At 41.5% G+C, this 19,830-nt stretch overlaps 1 protein-coding gene across 6 annotated transcripts in view; it reads left to right on the top strand.

The window, feature by feature from the left end:
- The window catches only part of NELL1 (neural EGFL like 1), a 430,345-nt gene that overhangs the window by 114,198 nt on the left and 296,317 nt on the right, over positions 1 to 19,830 (top strand). For 4 of the 6 annotated variants that reach the window (XM_073347837.2, XM_073347839.2, XM_073347840.2 and 1 more), the window contains exon 12: positions 8,111 to 8,239. The exons of the other annotated variants lie outside the window; for them this stretch is intronic. In XM_073347837.2, the coding sequence (XP_073203938.1) occupies positions 8,111 to 8,239 (129 nt within the window). The remainder of the gene's footprint in view (positions 1 to 8,110; positions 8,240 to 19,830) is intronic. 6 annotated transcript variants of the gene reach the window in all.

Here is a 19,830-nt window from a genome sequence, read left to right as displayed (position 1 = left end):
AATAGATATGTACCAGTCCCAATTCATCAAAGCATTGAAGTCTCTGCTATCCCTTTATAGTAAAGCATTTAAGCACATACTTAATCAACTAATCAATGGAATGTGCCTAACTTTAAGCATGTGCTCAAGTGCTTCGCTGATTATGGATGGATTTCAGCGCATGCTTAAGTGCTTTGCTGATTCGGAGCCTCTAGGGGTGAGAAAAGCATAAGAATCCCCATTCCCCCACAGTACATCCACACAGCAGGCACCCATAATCTGGCTGCTAGCAGGAGGGTTTGAGAGTCAGTCATGCCAATGCTGACTGCAGTACTCCAGGCTCCATAGTCTAGTAGGAATGTAGAAACAGTTTCATTCCTCTACACACAGATCCAGAGCTGCAAAGATGTAGAATGTAGATGTACATCTAGAAGAGACATAACTGCATTTCCTAGGTATGCTCCCCGGCATGTGAAACCTACTTTACATGTGCAGAGGAATAATGCCTGCAAAAACCGCTCCCTGCTTAAAGTGCAGGGCGGTGATTGTCTGGCTATGCTGAAAGAATGACAAGAGACATTAGATATGGGTTTAATCAGGCCACAACTTTATTATTAGATAGATGTCTGGGATTAACCCGGTAGATAAAATGTGCAGTGCACATGCAAAATTTATGTCCCTCCAGCAGATCCACTGACGGTACCCTCCAATTACAGCCAGTTTTTGGGGGGCTTCCACCAGCTTCCCCCCCCTTTTCATCCAGGTCCCTCCAGCAATTCTCTTGCTGGGACTTTACCAATTCCAGCCAATTCTGGGGGGCGGGGGCTTCCACCAGCTCCCCTCCCCCCCTTCATCCAGGGACCTTACCGTCTACCCCCCCACCCATAAGAGGGGTTGTTAAGGCAGTGGTGAGCTGGGGCCAGTTCGCACCGGTTCACGCAAACCGGTTGTTAAATTTTGAACAAGTTTTAGAACCCGTTGTTAAAAATTGTTACGGCTCCCTGAGCCCCTTCCCCACCTCTCGCAGAGCCTCAGCGTGCCATGCCATGCCTCTGGCACCAGTGCTCTGGACCGCTCCTGGGCAGCTCTGCAGCTCCTGCTGCTCTGAGTGGGTGGGGCTGCGAGCTCCAGTGGGCCGTGCAGCATCCATGCACGCTGCCCTGAGCAGTACAGTAAGGGGGCCGGGCCGGGGCTGGGAGGAGGGGTTGGATAAAGGGCAGGGAGCGGTTGGAGGGGGTGGTCAGGGGATGGGGAATGGGGGGGTTGGGTAGGCGTGGGACTTCCGGGGGGTCTGTCGGGCAGGGTCGGTGCAATCACTAGGCAGACTAGGTGGCCGCCTAGGGCGCCAAGTGGTTGGGGCTCTTCGGGCGGAGAAGCTGGGTGTCTACTCCACCAGCAAGGTACCTAGCCGGGCTGCGGGGAGCCGCATGGGCCTGTGGAGTGCCGGGGGGTGGGTAGGTCCAGTCCCTGGCCTGAGGAATGGTGTATGTGGGAGCATCCCGGGCACCGCTCCCCCAGCCAGTGCCACCCCCTCTGACACCCACTGACCAGCTACCTTCTCCTCTGTGAACTCCCCACCCCAACAAGTCACGCTGTCTTGCCTCTGGGCAAATCCCCCACCCCAGCAAACCCCCCTGCATCAACCTCGGGTCCTCCTGCCCACGCCTCCCTTGTGCAAACTGCTCCCTGCCACCTTCACCCCCCTGCAACAACCCCAGGCACATACACTCCCCCCCACCTGCCAGCCCCTTGCAACAGCCCCCTCCTGCCCACTTCTCCCTTGTGCCACTCCCTTCCTGCCACTGCACCCCCTTCAACGACCCCCTTTTGCCTCTGTGCAATCTCTTCCCTGCCACTATTCCCCCGCCCTCTCCACCTCTTGGCACATCCCTTAAATTAGAACCTTTTTATAGGGAACTGGTTGTTAAGATTTTGGCAGCTCATCACTGGGTTAAGGTGGACTATAATGAGGAGGGGAGGGGTTGGCTCCCTGCTGTACCAATCATAGGAGTCCCCAACTGCTCCCGGCTTGCTCAATTACCAAGCACCTCTCCTGAATTCCTTTTCCAAGCCATTTTTCTGTTCTTTTGTGCCTTAATTTATGGAGTACCTGCACTGAACATCTGCCACAAGGAGGCGCCAGCCATTAGTTTGGCTGCCTCCTCCCCACACCCGGTTGGGTTCCCAGACATCTCCCAATGCCCTCTTTTGTATCAGCCAAAAATATGGCAGCACCTGAGTCTGATAGGTGCACCCCATTCTCCCAGAATAACTCTGGGGCCCCGCAGAATATGCCAGGATGTGAAATTACTGTTGTCCCCCCCCCACCCCTAGGACAACAAGAATTTGGCTACTTCCCTGTTTACATACTTTCTGGTTTTGTCCATCCTGGTGGGGTTCATGGCTTCCCCCCAGACCCTGCACTGAAGCATATCCGACCAGACAATGGTAACACCTGGAAAAATTGCCAGGATCTACATCAGGTCCCTCCTAGTTCAAAGCATTAACTCCACCCCTTTAAGTGTTTCCAGATCATTTTCTCCCAGGTGTATCACTAATATATCCGGTGGCCACTGTTATATGCCCCCACAGCATACAATAGTGGTATTCGTTGATCCCATAACATGCCCCTTCGTGCGTGCCAACTGAGTAATGCTTTGCCACTGAATCCCAGCTGGGAGCCCTCTGGCAACCTGGATGCATGCCTATGCCCCCAAAACACAATACTGTGCCCACAGATACACACCCTCATGTGCATAGCCGGCTGTCCCATATCTGAAATGAGAACCCAACAGATTAATGTTGATTTTTCCACCTGCTGTTGTACATACATTCGGTATGCATTAGACTGCCAGCGCCCGATTGCCTGAATAGCTTGTGCTTCCATACCTATTTGCACTGCTGCCGCAGCCACCCCTATTCTGAATGAGTGGGAACCAAATTCATGGGCTGGCTCGTTAGCCCCCCATCTCAACATGGTAATCAATTGATATGCCGTGAGGGGACTCCCATCTCCGTGTACAAAACGGGGGCCGTCTCCCTTTCACCGTATTGCTATGTAGGCCCTCAGCGCCCGAACGGGGGAGACCTCAGGCTCGCCACCCTTCCATAGGGTAATGAATGCATCCTGGCCGACTTGATCAGTCTTTGACCTTCGCAAGTGTAACATCACTGCATGCTCGTGCCAGCTGATATCATGAAATTCCAAAGCCTTTCCCGAAGAATCCCTGATGGAGCCAGGCACTAGCTCACTGATCCTGAAAGCACCAAAAAATGCTGTCAAGAATGTTGTCCTGAATAGGGACACCTCCTGTGCACTGTTACATATGACATTAAGGATGCGAAGGAGGTCCCTGAGCATGGAAATCCTGATGGGATGACGGGAATCCTCCTTGAGTCCACTGGTACGTGGCCATCCCGCCAAAAACCTTTGAACTAAGAAACCCCCCAAGGATCTGGGTAGCTATTCAGCCTACTGACAAATGTAATAGCTGAAAGGCGGTTTGAAATTGTGGAGGACACCAGTTGACAGGTTGCCAATGACAGCATGTACCGCAGCACGCGTTCCTCTGTAATGGGCCACATTGCCGACTGGCCTTCCTGCTCCTGGAATTGTATGAATTTGTTAAAACTTTTCTCATAGCTGTGCCCCATGCATGGTACCACTGATCTCTGGACCACACTGACAACTGTGCTACACCAAGGTTCCCTACTGTGAACAGCATTTGTCTGGGTTCATGGATGGCGATCCCTGCCCGGTGCATCTACTGTTGCCTGCTTTGCCCCAGCTGCCGTGTTCCAAACCGCTGTCTGCTTTTATGCCCAGCACCCTGGGAAGGTGTTGTTTCCCCACTCGATCCACTGCTGATTGTCTGGACTACTTCCATGTGGGAGTTCTCTGGAGCAGGGAACCCAGGCCCCACTCCTGCCCTGCCACCATGTGCAGTTGCTGCCTGTTTTTATGTCCTGAAATGGGGAAGGGGTTTCCCCCACTATCCCCAGTCACCGTTTGACTACATGTGGTCAAGCACCAGAGGCTGCTGCCCAGCCTGTTCCCAGTGAATGAGGGAGTGGCGAGGCCCTCACTGACCTTTTGTTCTTTAAAACCCTTCATTCCTAGTTGGTGAGTCATCCACCACCACGCTGACTGCTCTTCCAGCAGTCTTGCCTCTCCCCTCCTCCCCTAAACAAGAAAGCATTGCCCTTTTCTCCTGGCCAGCCAGCCAATCCCTGCTCAGGGGATGCTCCTAATCTAACTCACACAGCCACAGTGCAGCATTTAATATTTTGTATCTTAATGTACATTCCTTGGCTTTCTAGCATCAATTTTAATTTGTTCTGTAAAAGTCTAGTGACATACAGTGTGGAAACAATATATATGCCTTCACAAAGATGTTTTGCCACTTCCCATTTGTTAAGGTTCTTAACAAGTTTAGTCAAGTGCTAGGGGAAATGAGAAGTTGAGCCTAGCAGCAGGTGATATACTTTAAAATCCAGGTCTGATGATCGTGCTTCACAAGTCACTTGTAATAACAAACATTAAGCCAGTCTACAAATGGACTAGGGTGTACTTCTTCTATAATTAGGAACTCACAGTAACACAACAAGAAGAGTTTTCTAGAGTCTCTAATTAAATATTAAATATTTAAATATTCTAATTTAAAATTAAATATGCATCCGATGAAGTGAGCTGTAGCTCACGAAAGCTTATGCTCAAATAAATTGGTTAGTCTCTAAGGTGCCACAAGTACTCCTTTTATTTTTTTTTAATTAAATATAGTTAAGTTAGAGAACTGGAACGTTAATTTTTTCTGTTCTGCCATTTTACCACAGCCTATAAGCTCGGGGAAAAAAAAATATAAGAAAAAGGCTGATTTTGAGAAGAATTGAATCTCAGATATTGTTAAGTAGAAGGGAAACAAACGAATTGAGGACTTGCCTGGAGAACTTCACAAGGTGGCAATTGTAATGGTCCAAGAAGGATAACTAGGAGAGGGCATGTCGATATCAAATTCCTTCTGAATTTCAGAGGTGGCAAACAAGCAAGTGACAGTCCTTAGAAATATCCTGTGATCCTGAGAACTAATCAAGGACTTTAGACAAAATTCTGATTTAGAGATGGACAGTTGAAGAGGTGATGAGCAAATCAAACTATTGACTCCTGACTGACCAGAAAAGGGAAGTATCACTTTTGTAAGCGTGTCGTTAATGATGAAAAGTGCGATCAGCAGGGTAAAGAGAAAATAGAAATCACGTCCAGGGAAGAAAACCAGATAAACGTAAGGACTACTGTTACTAGAGAAACATGCTACTCAAGGTGAAATTTACTAAGTGTATATGTTTTGGATGAGAGCGAAGTGGTATACATAACAGTAAATCCTAGTGTAGTATTATCAGCCCAGTTAAAGTAAAGCATTTTCCTATACTATGTATGAATATGAAGAGGGTTTAGCACTCTAGGTAGAAAAATATGGTGATATCCTTCATGATCTTATGTGACACAGCAAATGTTACAGAATTCCTTGTCTCTAATATGTTAGCTAAAGGACAAATGGAATTTTAATTAATTAACCCTAGTGAAAGGATATAAATTAGGTGTTGTTTGGATAGATGAATTTAGTATTCAGTAGTGATTATAATTACTAAGGCAAAAGTGAGAGGTCAAATCCTCTGAGGGCCTAAATGAGTGAAGTCAAAAGCACACTGCCCTTTTAGACTAGTAAAGAAGTTAGCCAGGATTGATAAGGCTTTATTTGGAATACCTGAGTGTTTTTTATCAGACTCTGAAATGAATGTAGACGAGAAAGAATATTTGCAATTTTATTAAAGGAGGCAAAAAAAAAAAAGACAGCTATATTTTGTTGTAAGCAGGATCATAGTGAAAGAGCAAGCCAACTGTTATCCATGATTACTATTAATAAGATTAGTTAGAACATCAGGAATTTAGATAGACATTGACACTTGGAAAGTGTCAAACAAGTGTTACTTTTGCCAAGTGACCTCACACTCTGGTGGCGGACTTAAACCTTTCAAGCTACAAATAAAAGAGCACAAAAGTGACAAAATGTGTATAAGAGTTTTAGTTTATTAATTGGTATTTGGAACTAATTTTATTTTTGAATATACATAGCCAGCCTCGGGATAAGCCCATGAGTACTTGCTTGGATTAGATAAAAAATGTCATTTCATAGATGTTAAGGCTTTCAAAAGTTCCCCAAAGAATGTCTAGGCAATGTAAGAGCAAGGGGTATGAAAAATCCAGTATATAAGTCTTAGAACTATAGATTTTCCTATAGGTTTTCTTAGCTGGCTGTAGGGGAGCTTATGGAGCTTTAGAATCACTGAACTAGAACTTCTACACAGGGAACCTTTGCTCCATTCCTTTTGTAACCAAAATTGGCAGCACTAAAGTTGTACATTTCACACAAGCCCAAACTATGCCATGCTCCTAAAGAACAGGGCCTGCTTGCAAAAATGAAGTGTGGGTTAGAATTATGATAAATTTAATAATGTCTTATTGGGAATTTTTGTATAAAAACTTCAAAGGTGTTTTTACATCAGAATCCCATGGTGGTCTTGGGATTCTGAGATGTGGAGTTCAAAGTCCATGCTTGTAATTGTATAATAATTCCCTTTTATTGGAAACGCCAAAGAAATGCATGCAGAAGACACAGGACCAAAATCCTACTTACCCATCACTGCTCTGTAACAAAAGGAAATGGAATCTGTCCCAGGAAAATAAAGAAACAAAACAAAAATGGAAAAAACCCTACCATTATCATGCTCTCTAATCATAGAATCATTGAAATATAAGGTTAGAAGGGACCACAAGGGTCATCTAGCCAAACCCCAAGATACAGGATTTGTTGTGGCTAAACCACCTAAGACAGACTCTCCACTCACTAAAAGAAAAGGAGTACTTGTGGCACCTTAGAGACTAACCAATTTATTTGAGCATAAGCTTTCGTGAGCAACAGCTCACTTCATCGGATGCATACTGTGTTTTTCCACAGTATGCATCCGATGAAGTGAGCTGTAGCTCACGAAAGCTTATGCTCAAATAAATTGGTTAGTTTCTAAGGTGCCACAAGTACTCCTTTTCTTTTTGCAAATACAGACTAACACGGCTGTTACTCTGAAACCTCTCCACTCACTGACACTGGTATAACTCCAATGTAGTGATGTGAGTATTACAGAATTATAATTGAGCACATAATTTGGATCTCAATGAAGAGAGATTTTTGAGACTTTGGGTTCACTTCATGTAAATCTTGTTAGGAAATTCATAATGCAATATGTAATTCCATCCCTGAAAAATACATGGTAAATCTCAAAAGTGGTATGTACATTTTCAAGAGTCCAAAGAACCTTAGTTTTCAAGAATCCAGAGTGAATGTACAATTTCAGCGAGGTGAGTTTCTGTAGATGAAAGTTGTGAACAAGTTCTGAAGAAATCATCTCCGATTCGTGGGGTAAATCCATCTTGACAGAAAAACTCCACTGCTGAGTCACTATATCACAGCAAAAGTAGAGATAAATTGTATATTGTAGAAGATTTCTTTTTATTAGTATCATTAATATTATTTTCAGGATAAATGATGGAATAGAACTCAGAACTTGTCTGGCATGTTAATCTGTAGCAACATATATGAGGAAGTCTTCCTTTTCAATAAATCTTCCAGTGCTAATGCAAAGTTTCATTTGCTGTTTAAGCTCTTCTAACCAAACTTTTGATTCTCCATTATAATATACAAATGTGTTGAAAAATAGCAATTTAGTATGGCTTAATTGTAACTGTAATTGCAATGATGAATTGTGTCCTAGAAAGATGGATAGAAAGGAATGCACAACATCTTCCCTTGGTCAATACGTACAGTAGCATTCATATTTGCTTGGGAGTTGCTTACTCTTCCTACCTAAAACCTGAATATTGTTACCAGAGGTATCTAAGAATGAAATGGATTCAGAAAAGCTCATTTGGACCAGTCTTTGCCAGGCAAAATGAAGGAGAATTCCACATTAGAATGCCTGGAGGATAGCATTGCAAAACTATACAGAGATATACATATTAATACTGAGTATTTGCATTCAGCATGTTCTAATACAAGGTTGAATGAACTTTGTATTTCAGGTCATAACTTTTGTGCAGAAGACCACAGATGTGGTGAAAATTCAGAGTGCAAAAATTGGAACACAAAAGCTACTTGTGAATGCAAGAATGGTTATATCTCTGTCCAAGGGGACTCTGCATATTGTGAAGGTAAACAAGATATTCAATGAAGTAACTTCTTAGCATCCACTGAGAAATTTACTGTTAAGTAAATGGCTGCAAAATGCATTTAGTTTTGAAAGTCCAAGTTTTATGATGGTGTTTGTGATACTAGCACTATATGGATTTATGAGTGGAAACTTCAGATAACCAAGATAGGTGGACAGTATGCTTCACTGATGGTCTGGAGGATGGTGTGGATTGCACCCTCAGCAAGTTTGCAGATGACACTAAATTGAGAGGAGTGGTAGATATGCTGGAGGGTAGGGATAGGATGCAGAGGGACCTCGACAAATGAGGGGATTGGGCCAAAAGAAATCTGATGAGGTTCAACAAGGACACATGCAGAGTCCTGCACTTAGGATGGAAGAATCCCAAGCACTGCTACAGACTAGAGACCGAGTGGCTAGGCAGCAGTTCTGCAGGAAAAGGACCTAGGGGTTACAGTGGATGAGAAGCTGGATATGAGTCAACAGTGTGCCCTTGTTGCCAAGAAGCCTAATGACATTTTGGGCTGTATAAGTAGGAACATGGCCAGCAGATCGAGAGACGTGATCATTTCCCTCTGTTCAGCATTGTTTTGTACTGTGTCCAGTACTGTGTCCAGTTTTGGGCCCCACACTACAAGAAGGATGTGGCAAAATTGTAAAGAGTCCAGGGGAGGGCAACAAAAATGATTAGGGGACTGGAGCACATGATTTATGAGGAGAGACTGAGGGGACTGGGATTATTTAGTCTACAGAAGAGAAGAATGAGGGGGGATTTGATAGCTGCTTTCAACTACCTGAAAGGGGGTTCCAAAGAGGGTGGATCTAGACTGTTCTCAGTGGTAGCAGATGACAGAACAAGGAGTAATGGTCTCAAGTTGCAGTGGGGGAGGTTTAAGCTGGATATTAGGAAAAACTTTTTCACTACGAGGGTGGTGAAACACTGGAATGGGTTACCTAGTGAGGTGGAATCTCCTTCCTTAGAGGTTTTTAAGGTCAGGCTTGACAAAGTCCTGGCTGGATGATTTAGTTGGGGATTGGCCCTGCTTTGAGCAGGGGTTGGACTAGATGACCTCCTTAGGTCCCTTCCAACCCTGATATTCTATGATTCTGTGCTGAGACACTGCTTATCCATAGGCAATCCCACTGCCATGTTACGATCTTCCACAGAATATCACTTTCAGGCAGTGGCACTTATGCTGTATGTGGTGTGTAGGGGATGATACATCTTTATAGAATTAATTATGGAGGTGGCAGTTTTGGGAGTGATGCTAATAGCACCAAGAAAGAAATCCCCAATGCCTCTGATGGTTAGAAATGTTATGGCTGTACACAGAAACATTAACCTGTAGTCCTTCCTTCAACTCCTGCAAGTCAGGTAATTTTCTAGAATGGTCTTAATGTTGTATAGAGGAGACATATTTCCCAGGAGGCTCTGTTCTGTGTTGCTGAGCTACTTCTATTTGCTAATGATGCACTATTCTGCCTCAGGAAAGAATGCAGTATGGCTTTGCTCTTATCCTCTTCTTTGTGGTGGAGAGAATCCAACCCTATTTCCTATAGCTTGCTCTTATTTTTTGATGGGTTACTCATTACTGTATAATCTTTTTAGAATGATAAATCAACATACACAGCATTCTATTTTGCCTTGTGAAGTCTGTGGGTTTTTTAAAAAAATGTCCCAGTATTTTGGGTCTTGGTGTTCTGATTTTTGGCTTTTTTACACTATTTCTCCAGCTTCCTCCTTCCAACAGTGCTGGTGATGGAAAAGAGATGACATTTTTGAGAAGCTGATAAAAATATACTGTAAGAATAGGGAGACAAGACTGAAGGATATGAAACAGATATGTTATACTGGCATCAGATGAGCTTAAATTATCCCATTGTTTGGAGATTATTATTTTTTTACCATATTTAAGTGATCAGGACTGTTCTAGACACGATGAACAAAGGTAGTCTGGTTTCAGAGTAACAGCCGTGTTAGTCTGCCTTTGCAAAAAGAAAAGGAGTACTTGTGGCACCTTAGAGACTAACCAATTTATTTGAGCATGAGCTTTCGTGAGCTACAGCTCACTTCATGCAGTGAGCTGTAGCTCACGAAAGCTCATGCTCAAATAAATTGGTTAGTCTCTAAGGTGCCACAAGTACTCCTTTTCTTTTTGCAAAGGCAGTCTGCAAATTAAAGCAAAAATATTCCAAGTCTTACAACATAGTTGGTGCACCTCTTAAAAGAACAAAACCAAGCCCTCAATTCTATACATTCTTTCAGGTAATACAAAAGATTTCCAATCATTTACTTCTTGGGGTAATAGCAAAGATACAATATATTAAGGAACTTCTGTACTAGAGAGATTGTGGGAGTAGCTGCTGAATAGATACTACCAAGATTACAATAATGCACTTTGTCAGCGATGATCGAGTACCCAGTGTGTACACTTTTTTTTTTTTTGGCTGTTCTAAATAAAACCAGAAATCCCCATTTTGAAAAGTGCTTTCATTAGTATTTAGTGTTTTGTTAACCTTGTGGCAGTTTGTCTAATTCCTTTATCTGGCAGCATTTTAAACATCTTTGCTCAAAATAATGTTTGAGACCTTAGCAATACTGGAACGGGGGAAAAAAGCCCGAAAAGCTGTCGGAACAAATTAGCTGAACTTGTGACATTGTTGGTCTCAGAGTCTCTAGCTGTACTATTTGGAAGGCAAATCCAGACCCTATCTTATACGAATGTGTACTGAACAAAAGACAGCAGAACAAGGTTGGGTCTGCTTCTTGAGGTCAGGAGATATGTGGATGAAGAGAACTATAGTGCACCAAAGAGTTGTGTTTCACAGAGCTAAATCATAAGTAGTGATCTGTAGGTGAGAACCCCCAGTGGGGATCTATGGCCTGACAAATCCATTAGTCAAGGAGTGGCTCTCTTATTGCCTTGTAAGACGGAACCCCTAACCACCCATAGAAAACTCCTGTGCAAAGCCTGTTTATCTCACAGATCTGTCTCTCTTATCTAATTACTATAATCTATCTGCCTATTTTATTGAATAGCACTCAATTCACAGTCATTTGACTAAATTGTGCTCTCAAAGGCATGCACAGCTGTCACTGAAATCAATGGTGGCCTATATATGCCTCTGAGGGCAGAATTTGCCTTAGTATGGGCCACAGTAGTGGGTGTCATGCAGATTTGTATTCATATGAGCATATCAGATTCCTGTAATGTTTAAATATTAATCATAAATACTTCTTAATAGACTGAGACACAAATCTATAGAACCAGAGAAAATGCTCATGTTAAGCACGGTTAATGTTCCACATTGAGTTCTGTTGTTCCTAAGCATTGAAATATAATGGCATATAAGATCACTTCTTCTGAGACATGTAGGTTCAAATATCTCATATTATGACGTATCTAGGTACAGTGGCGCTTTAGTTCAGAATTCTGTGGATCATTAATTCTGAGCTTCCAGGTTTCAATCTCCTCTGACATTATTTGAACTTTTTTTGGTGTGTTTTAACGTTGGGCATTGTTTTTCCTTCCCCATATTGTACTGTCATTGCTGTTGACTTCTGTTGATGTACGTTTTGCCTTTCTTCATTGTTACATTGTAACCCCTTATTTGCTTGCACATTGTTTTGACATTGTAGCATCTCCTCTAAAGACTTGCATTGAGTCTGCTAGTTAATATAATTTCCTCATGTATATTTGTAACTTTGTACCATTATATTTTTTAAGTTGCATTGCCTTTGTCATGGGAGAGCTTTACTGGGAGTCCAAGGTCCGTTAAAAGCATTGATGAATACATCATCACATTTTAAAAAAAATCTGAAACACATCTACGGTTCATTCTCATCAACAGCTTCTTTTCAAATGGTGATGTTAAAGCATGCATAATCTATGTTAAAGCAAGCATTTTAATAGGAAAGGTCTGGTTATGCCTTCGGAATAACCACCCATTAAAAACTGTGACTTTAAAAAAAAATCAAGATGCTTCTTAGCAAATAAAGTATCCACAATGAATAAAGAAGGTGATTAGAGATCTGTACTGTATTAAAGAGAGAACAAGCCCTACTCTTTTTACTCATTAAAAGTGATAAGTTTTTTTCTTTCACTGACTCATCTACCTGCTTTGTGCCTCTATAATAAATGTAGAATTTGACATTTTCAAAGTGATGAACTAACATCAGTTAAGTAGTCTTCACAGATCCTTTTGGGGAGGAGAATTAGTATTACCCTCTTTTTATAGATGGGGATACCGAGGCACGGATAATTTAAGGGCCTTGTGTTGAACCATGCCTCTATGCAGCCATCATTTGCAACTGAACAAAGTTGCATGTGTACAGGCACACTTGAGGTCTTGCACATGTAGGGATTTGCAGTTGTAGAGGTGGGCACATGGGAGTGTGCGGCTGGAAATCACTCATCGTGGTTTGCCCAATGTGATGCAACAAGTTAGTGGCGGAACTAGAATTAAACCGAAGGAGTTCATAAGTTTCCATGCCATACTCATTCTTCTTCTAGACCATGCTGCCTTTAAAATAAATATTGTAATACTTCACACTTCTGTAATGCCTTCTGTCCAAGAATCTCAAAGCACTTTACAAATATTAATGAGATCATCCTCACAATGCAACATGTGGGGATAGACATTTCTCTCTCTCTCTCACACTCACGCTCCCACTCACACCCCGACCCCCTAGTCCTGTGCTTTAGCCACGTAACCGTTTGTACCTTCTAGATGCTGATAAGCAAGGGTCTGGGCTTTCCCTCATTGAAGACAATGGGAGTTTTGTCTTCGATATCAGTGAGGGGGACAAGATTGTTTCTAACTTTTCTCCACCATTTCAGTTAGATGTTTCTCTCACTTTTGTTTTTTAGTTTGTTGGGAGCAAGGGGCTGCTTATATGTCAAAATTATCATAAATGTAAGAGCTGTAGTAAAAATGTAAAAAGAAGTACTTGTATTTAAAAAACAACCAACCAAACACTCTTCCCTCACAGGAAAAACACAAGTAAAAATGATTTAGAAAATCACCAGTTATCTTGTCATGCCGCACAGCAGTATCTTTTCCCACTATGGTTAACCAATGTCATGCTGAACATTCCTTTGATGATGGATCTAATATAAAAAGTCATCTGTTGACCAGAGTAAAGGGAGCCTGTATGAGTCATATTCTCATTCTGTTAGTATTTTGCAAGCTATTTTTTCCTGCTTTAACAAAGCTGAGTGACCAATGCACTCTGTCTTCTCCCAATGGGTCATTTATAGGACATAACTAACAAGCTTTGTGAATTTGAATTAATATTTTTGAACCAAATAACCAAACAGCAATATTTTATAACAGGAAAAATAAAATTTCCATGGAACAGTACTGATTGCTTATATTGGCCTATGCTTAGGACAGGACATCCCAGCCAGAGTTCTGTAGCCCTTAGGAAGGAGGTGTAAAAGTTTCCTCAGGTTAAATATGGGGCTGGGAGTGGTTAGTACTTGTTTCCCTTCTAGCACTAAAGTTGGATAGGTTAAGGCTGGAAGTATATGAAGTTATGTGAGGTCTAGATATAATTCTGGTTAGTTTCCTTAAATGACCCATTAAATAGTACCTAGATAGGATGTCCTTCATATTCATTTTGTAGTATATGGCTAAAATGGAAAGGTCACAAAACTTTCCAAGGTTACCATTTCCTGGTGGGTAAAAGACAAGTCCTTAAGTCCCCCATTAAGAAAGTTGTGCTCATTCCACAAGACAGTGGCATAGGACATCTGAGGAACATCCTCAGCCAATACAGATTTTAGTTTCTAGATTCTCTAGACACTGCTCTTTTTATATTTTTTTATATCTATTTCTCTCTTTCCATGCATCCACCTACTAACTACTTGGATTGGTGTTGGCTCACTTGCTGGAGAATGAGACAATATTGGTTTATTTGTAAATTCATCTCTTCTTCAGAATGAAGTTCAGTCAGTCCTATAACTGTTGAGTTTAATCATAGCAGTGTGCAAATCATGGGCAATCTCTATACAGATGTTGGCATTGAAACACAGTCTCTGAGAGGCACCCATATGGTCATCGTCTGAGAATTTTTCCAAAGCTATGAGAAAGGAAAGGCAAACAAAGAAAAGAAGGATAGGAATGAATATTATTAATGGATGTTCATTCAAACAGAAGACAAACTGAGAGGTAAAATTGTCTCAATCAAGCTTGATCTTCAAGCTTTTATTATATTTTTATATGGCTATACTGTGAATCACTGATTGATTTCCTAATCCTGATGATGATGATGATTGCTAACTCTCTAGTAGAGAAAACATTTTCATCTCCACATCCCCTCTTTCTTGGCTTTATATGTCTCTATACAAATCCAGTGTATCATAAAGTCTAGAGGTAAATAAAAATAGGTATCAAGAAGAGTTAACCATGTTACTGACCTTTAGTTACTATTAAGAACCTTGTAATTCACTGCAGATAGAAGTATTTCAAACGGAAGGAATTTTTCTTCTTTTACTTTGGAGGAGAGACAGAGAACCTAAATTAAAGGATTAATTGGAAACCTCTTAGGTGCACTTGGTGTCTGGTTGACTGAACCAAAGTTCTTTTCTTGAAAGGTCAATGAGTTATTCAGTGATTCTTCTCTGCTTAGCAAAAAAATTAAAAAAAGTACAACCTTCCTGGTTGTTTTGTAGACCTTTCTTTAAGACACACAGTGCAGAATTATGAATATGAAGACTGTATTCAAATAATTACCATCATATGATTTTAACAGAGTCTTAACTTGTAGAATTGGATGGGAAGTTTCAGTGGAAAATAGCTAATTCCCTATCTTTTTCACAGTAAAAAGTCCTGCGAGTCATTTTTTGTGTATTCAGTTTTTGTAGAATCAATTTATGCTGTTAAATATTAATACCTTGTTCTGATTATTTGCAGTATTTAAATGTTAATTATTTTAATTGGATTCCTTCTTAGAGCTTGGATGAAGCAGAGAATTGATAGGATTGATTGGTGTCTTCAACTCTAGGTTATTCATTTCGGTCTGTTTCAAGTTCACAGTGACAGAAAAACTTTGATCTGATGTGGTTCAGTTGATAAAGTGAAGAGAGAGGGTGATGTCAGTCCAATTCACAGTTGGGTGGGCATCTTAGAAACCACTATGATAATGGAATCTAATTGACACCATAGCTGGCAATGTCACCCGAGAGGCCAAGGATTGAATGGCATAGAAATTGAATTACCTTTTCAGCTTTTAGGTTTCATGAGTTTGTTCGGTAAAGTTGCATTGCTGCATTTGTTGAACCTGTTTTGTGGTGAAGTAAAGGACTTTACAAACAGCTTGCTCTTAATTTTATTGGTGTAAACCTGGATTGACTTAATTGGTGTTACCCTACATTTACCTTTGTGTAAGTGAGAGCAAAAAGTTTGCCCTCAGTTTCTAATGCTTTCAGTTTGGCAACTGAAATCAACATTGAAATATTGCAGTCCTGCTTACACAGTATATCCGGTAAGGACTAGATTCTGCCATCCTTACTCATGTTGCAAACTATCTTACTCAGCAAGTAGTTTCACTGAAGAAAATAGCAATACTCAGGGAATAAGATGATATTCAGTGAGATTAAGCATGGCAGTATCTGGCCCTAAGTGACTAATCATAGTCATTAAATCATTAAGACTTGTAGTGTCATTCATTACAGAAGCCCTTTTTTGTTGTTGTGTTATGCTTCCCTCAAAAGAGATGTGTGTTTTGTTGAAGGAAATTAGACTTGTTGTTTGTTTTCATATCACCACAAGCACTGCAAAAAAAAATTAACAATCTGGAGGTGAAAGGTTTTTGGCACAAAGGACACTACATCGGTTTTCTTTTTTTAAATATATTTTTATTTTTGCTTCCTTCCAAGTTTATTTAGAATTGCTAAAATGCTGAATATTTAATTTGATGGCATTTTTGTGGAAACTAATTTGCATACTCGATCATTAATTCAGAGTTACAATCTGAGTATATAAGTAGTAATCTTTTCTGGGGTAACTTTAGTGAAATTCAGGTCTGGGGTTATGATGTTCTTCTCGGTCAATGGATAAATTCAGTTCAAATGAGATCTGAATTATAAAATGACATTGGCTGGCTGTTCTGATTTTATTTTCCCCTTATTTTAACAACCATTCCTTCCCTTAAACTGACCTATTAATACATTGTACATTCATTTCAGGTGATCCAGATTAGACTATTCTATTGTTCAGTGCGTGTTTCTATGTTTATTGAATGGTCTCGATATTTTATTTTGGTTATTAGTTTTGCTGCTGCTGTTCTGTAAAAGGGACACATTCTCTCATGCTCAAATAAATTGGTTAGTCTCTAAGGTGCCACAAGTACTCCTTTTCTTTTTACATTCAAATACAGTACTTTTTATCAAAATTTCAGCACTTACCAATTTTTGCCACACAGTGATTTTTAGGATGGTCTTGTAGTTAAAACACTGGACTGGAACCCAGGAAACCTGGATTCAATTTCTAGCTCTACTACAGATTCCCTGTGAAATTTTGGGCCAATCACTTTAATCTGCATGCCTCAGTTTCCCATCTGTAAAATTAAGATAACACTTCCTTTCTCCCATCGTTTTGTATTTAGATATTCAGCTCCATAAAGCAGGGCCTGTCTCAGGCCAGGTGTTCGTACAATGCCTAGAGCAATGGGGCCCCAATGTCATATCCTCTAGGCACTACCATAATATAAAGAGTAAATGAGTATGATAATAACAATAGCAAAAAAACAGTTAAAATATCAGTTACTTCCTATTCTAAATATAGGGAAAGTTTGTGATAGCTCAGAGTATGTCTATCCTACAACTGGGGTGTGTGGTTTGCAGCATGTGTATACATAGTTGGATTAAAGCTGGCTCAGCTATCTCAGATATCAATAGCAGTGAAGTGATGGCAGAATGGACAGTACAAGCCCTCCTGGGACTTTTGGGACTTACTCAAGCAAGCCAGCCTGCCCTGAAGTCTATGTTCCCATGGCTTCATTGCTGTTGGTATCTGTGCTGCTTAGATTAAAGCTAAAAACATGGATATGGCGAGACTGCTGCAGTCAGTCCTCCAATCACTTCTCCCAGATTTCAACCCTCAGTTACCAGAGTAGAATGCTCTCTTTACAGGATCTGCACCAGCCATTAATAAATGAATATTCTTCCCACAACTCTGCTAACATTATTACAGCTGAAGGTGCTTCAGCAAGGATGTACATTTAAAGGGGCTTTGCTAGTTTTAAGTAGAGCTAGTCAGGAGTTTTCCAGCAAAACTAAGTTTAACTGGAAAATCCTGGTTCATTGAACCCAAAGCATTTGTCAGAAACATCTGAGGTTCAACAAACTTTTGTTGAATAACAGGGAATTTTCTGTTGGAAACCTGCGTGGCTCCTGGGGAACCTGGCTTTCCAGGGCCTCTGGCCCCAGGGCATCCCTGCCACATGGACTGCCCTAGGGTTGGGGATCCCAGGCTTCCAAGATATGGGCTCAGGGGCAGCCCTGCCAATTGTATTGCACAGGGCTCCCAGAGTCTGTGGCTCTGCGGCAGCCCTGCCAATCGTACTGCCCAGTCTTGGCCAGCTCTGGTTTCAAGCCCAAACTTGGGGTGTGGAGATGGATGGAACCCAATGTTTGCCGTATTTAAAGTTTATAACCAAAAAATTCCCATTAGAGAGAGCAGAGAGATGCATGCCTAACATAGGATTAAAATGTATTTGATCTTTGAAAATCAATTGTGTAAACCTTACCTCAGGCCTTATTCCATCCCATGCTTTGCTGCACATTGGGTTACCCACATTTGCCATCCTTGCCTGTCAACTGCCGTTCTCTCCAAATCTTCCCATTTCACGTTGAGGTGCTTGATGTCATTCAGAACTATGCATTTCCATGTTATTTGCGATCTTCCTCTCTTTTTGTGTTTTCTGGCTTCCATTCAAGGGCGGTTTTTGGTAAGCGTTCTTTTTCCATTTGCAGCACATGTCTCAGCCACTGATGTCTTCTTTTGTAGATTATTTGTGAGAGGGTGCCTTGTCCAGTCATTTCTCTGACTTCTTAATTCGTCTTCCTATCTCTGTTATTCCCAATATTCTTCTCAGACATGCATCCCGCTTTTGCATATCTTTCTTGGTAAGTTGCCATATCTCACTAATATATGTTGTGATGGCAATAAAAATTGCTTTGTACGTGTTCAGTTTTTTCTTGAGGGAGATGTTTTTGAGTCTTCCAAATGCAGCATTTGCCTTCCCGATTTCTTCTTCTTCTTTCTTTGGAACTAGTACCATCTTGGCTGATGGTACTTCCAAGATACATAAAATTGTCCACCTTCTCCAGTTTCTCCTCTTCAATTTTGATTTCTGTCCCTATAGTCCCCATTAACATGACTTTACATTTCTTTGTATTGTTTCTCAAACCTTTCTTCTCCATTACTTGGTTTGTTCATTTTTGTAGTCCGTTGGCATCTTCATTGAAGATGAGTGATGTTGTCAGCAAAGTCTAGATCAAGTAGCCTTGAATTGTTCCATTTTAGGCCATATGTATCACTGTCGCATTGTTTTAATCCATAGTCGATGACTAGCATAAACAGATGACCTGTCTTGTGTAAACGTACTTCCTCTCATCAACTTCTTATGTATGTATTCAGTGTCAGATCTGATGACAGACACACAACCATTTTTACTGCTTTTTAATAATTCCTGTTAGCCCTTCAGCACCTACTGTGCTAAGAGAGAGTGAGCTGGATCATATTCCAGCTCATGTGTCATTAACAGAACTGTTACTGTTGTTTGAAAGCATTGGGGTTGCACAGGTGCTTCTGCAGTCAGAGTTTGAAGAACAATGGGTTTGCACAGCTATAACTGATGGATAACTTGGCCTGCAAAGCCTTTGTGATATGCAGGAGGGAGAGACTCCAACTTGACTCTGAAATTCCAGATTGCAGAGCTGGCAGTTGGATGCCTCCCACATCTATTTACTTGTAAACTGAGCACGTTTGATACAGAGATGACTGAGGAACAGATTCTTATACCTTTACTCTTACAGAGTAATGTCTGACCCCGGGAGTAGTCAGATAGCCTTAGTCCCACTGAAGAAGTGCTATCAGGACCTGGCCCTGAGATACAATAAACATAGATTCTTGAGATGCCAGCGTTGCAGTCATTTTTCTAACTTGACCCACATTTCTTTTCTTTTGGTTTGAAAGAACAAACTATTCTGGGCTGTATGCTCCCTTAAGACTTCTTTAGAAACATGAATGTTACCATATAGACTATGTCTACACTTATGGCGGCATGTAGATTATAGATACTGCCTGCCCAGCTAGCACAGATATAAATAGCAGTGTAGAGAGTGAGATGTGCCTTAGGTGAGGAGCGTAGACTAGAGTGCTCTACATGCTTGAACCCCGAGGGTATATATACCCTACACTAGGGGGGACAGGCTGCCAGCGCCCACCTGCAGCACCGCCAACCAGTGCCTACCACTCCCTCCCTGCACCTCTTGAGCAGCTGTTCCATGGCATGCGGGAGGCTCTGGAGGTGGGGGGTGGGAGGAGCGAGGGCATGGCAAGCTCAGGGGAGAGGGCAGGAAA

This window comes from Lepidochelys kempii, chromosome 6, assembly GCF_965140285.1.
Source record: "Lepidochelys kempii isolate rLepKem1 chromosome 6, rLepKem1.hap1, whole genome shotgun sequence".
In the NCBI taxonomy this organism is placed as follows: domain Eukaryota; kingdom Metazoa; phylum Chordata; order Testudines; family Cheloniidae; genus Lepidochelys; species Lepidochelys kempii.
This window is presented reverse-complemented; position numbering and strand designations above follow the sequence as displayed.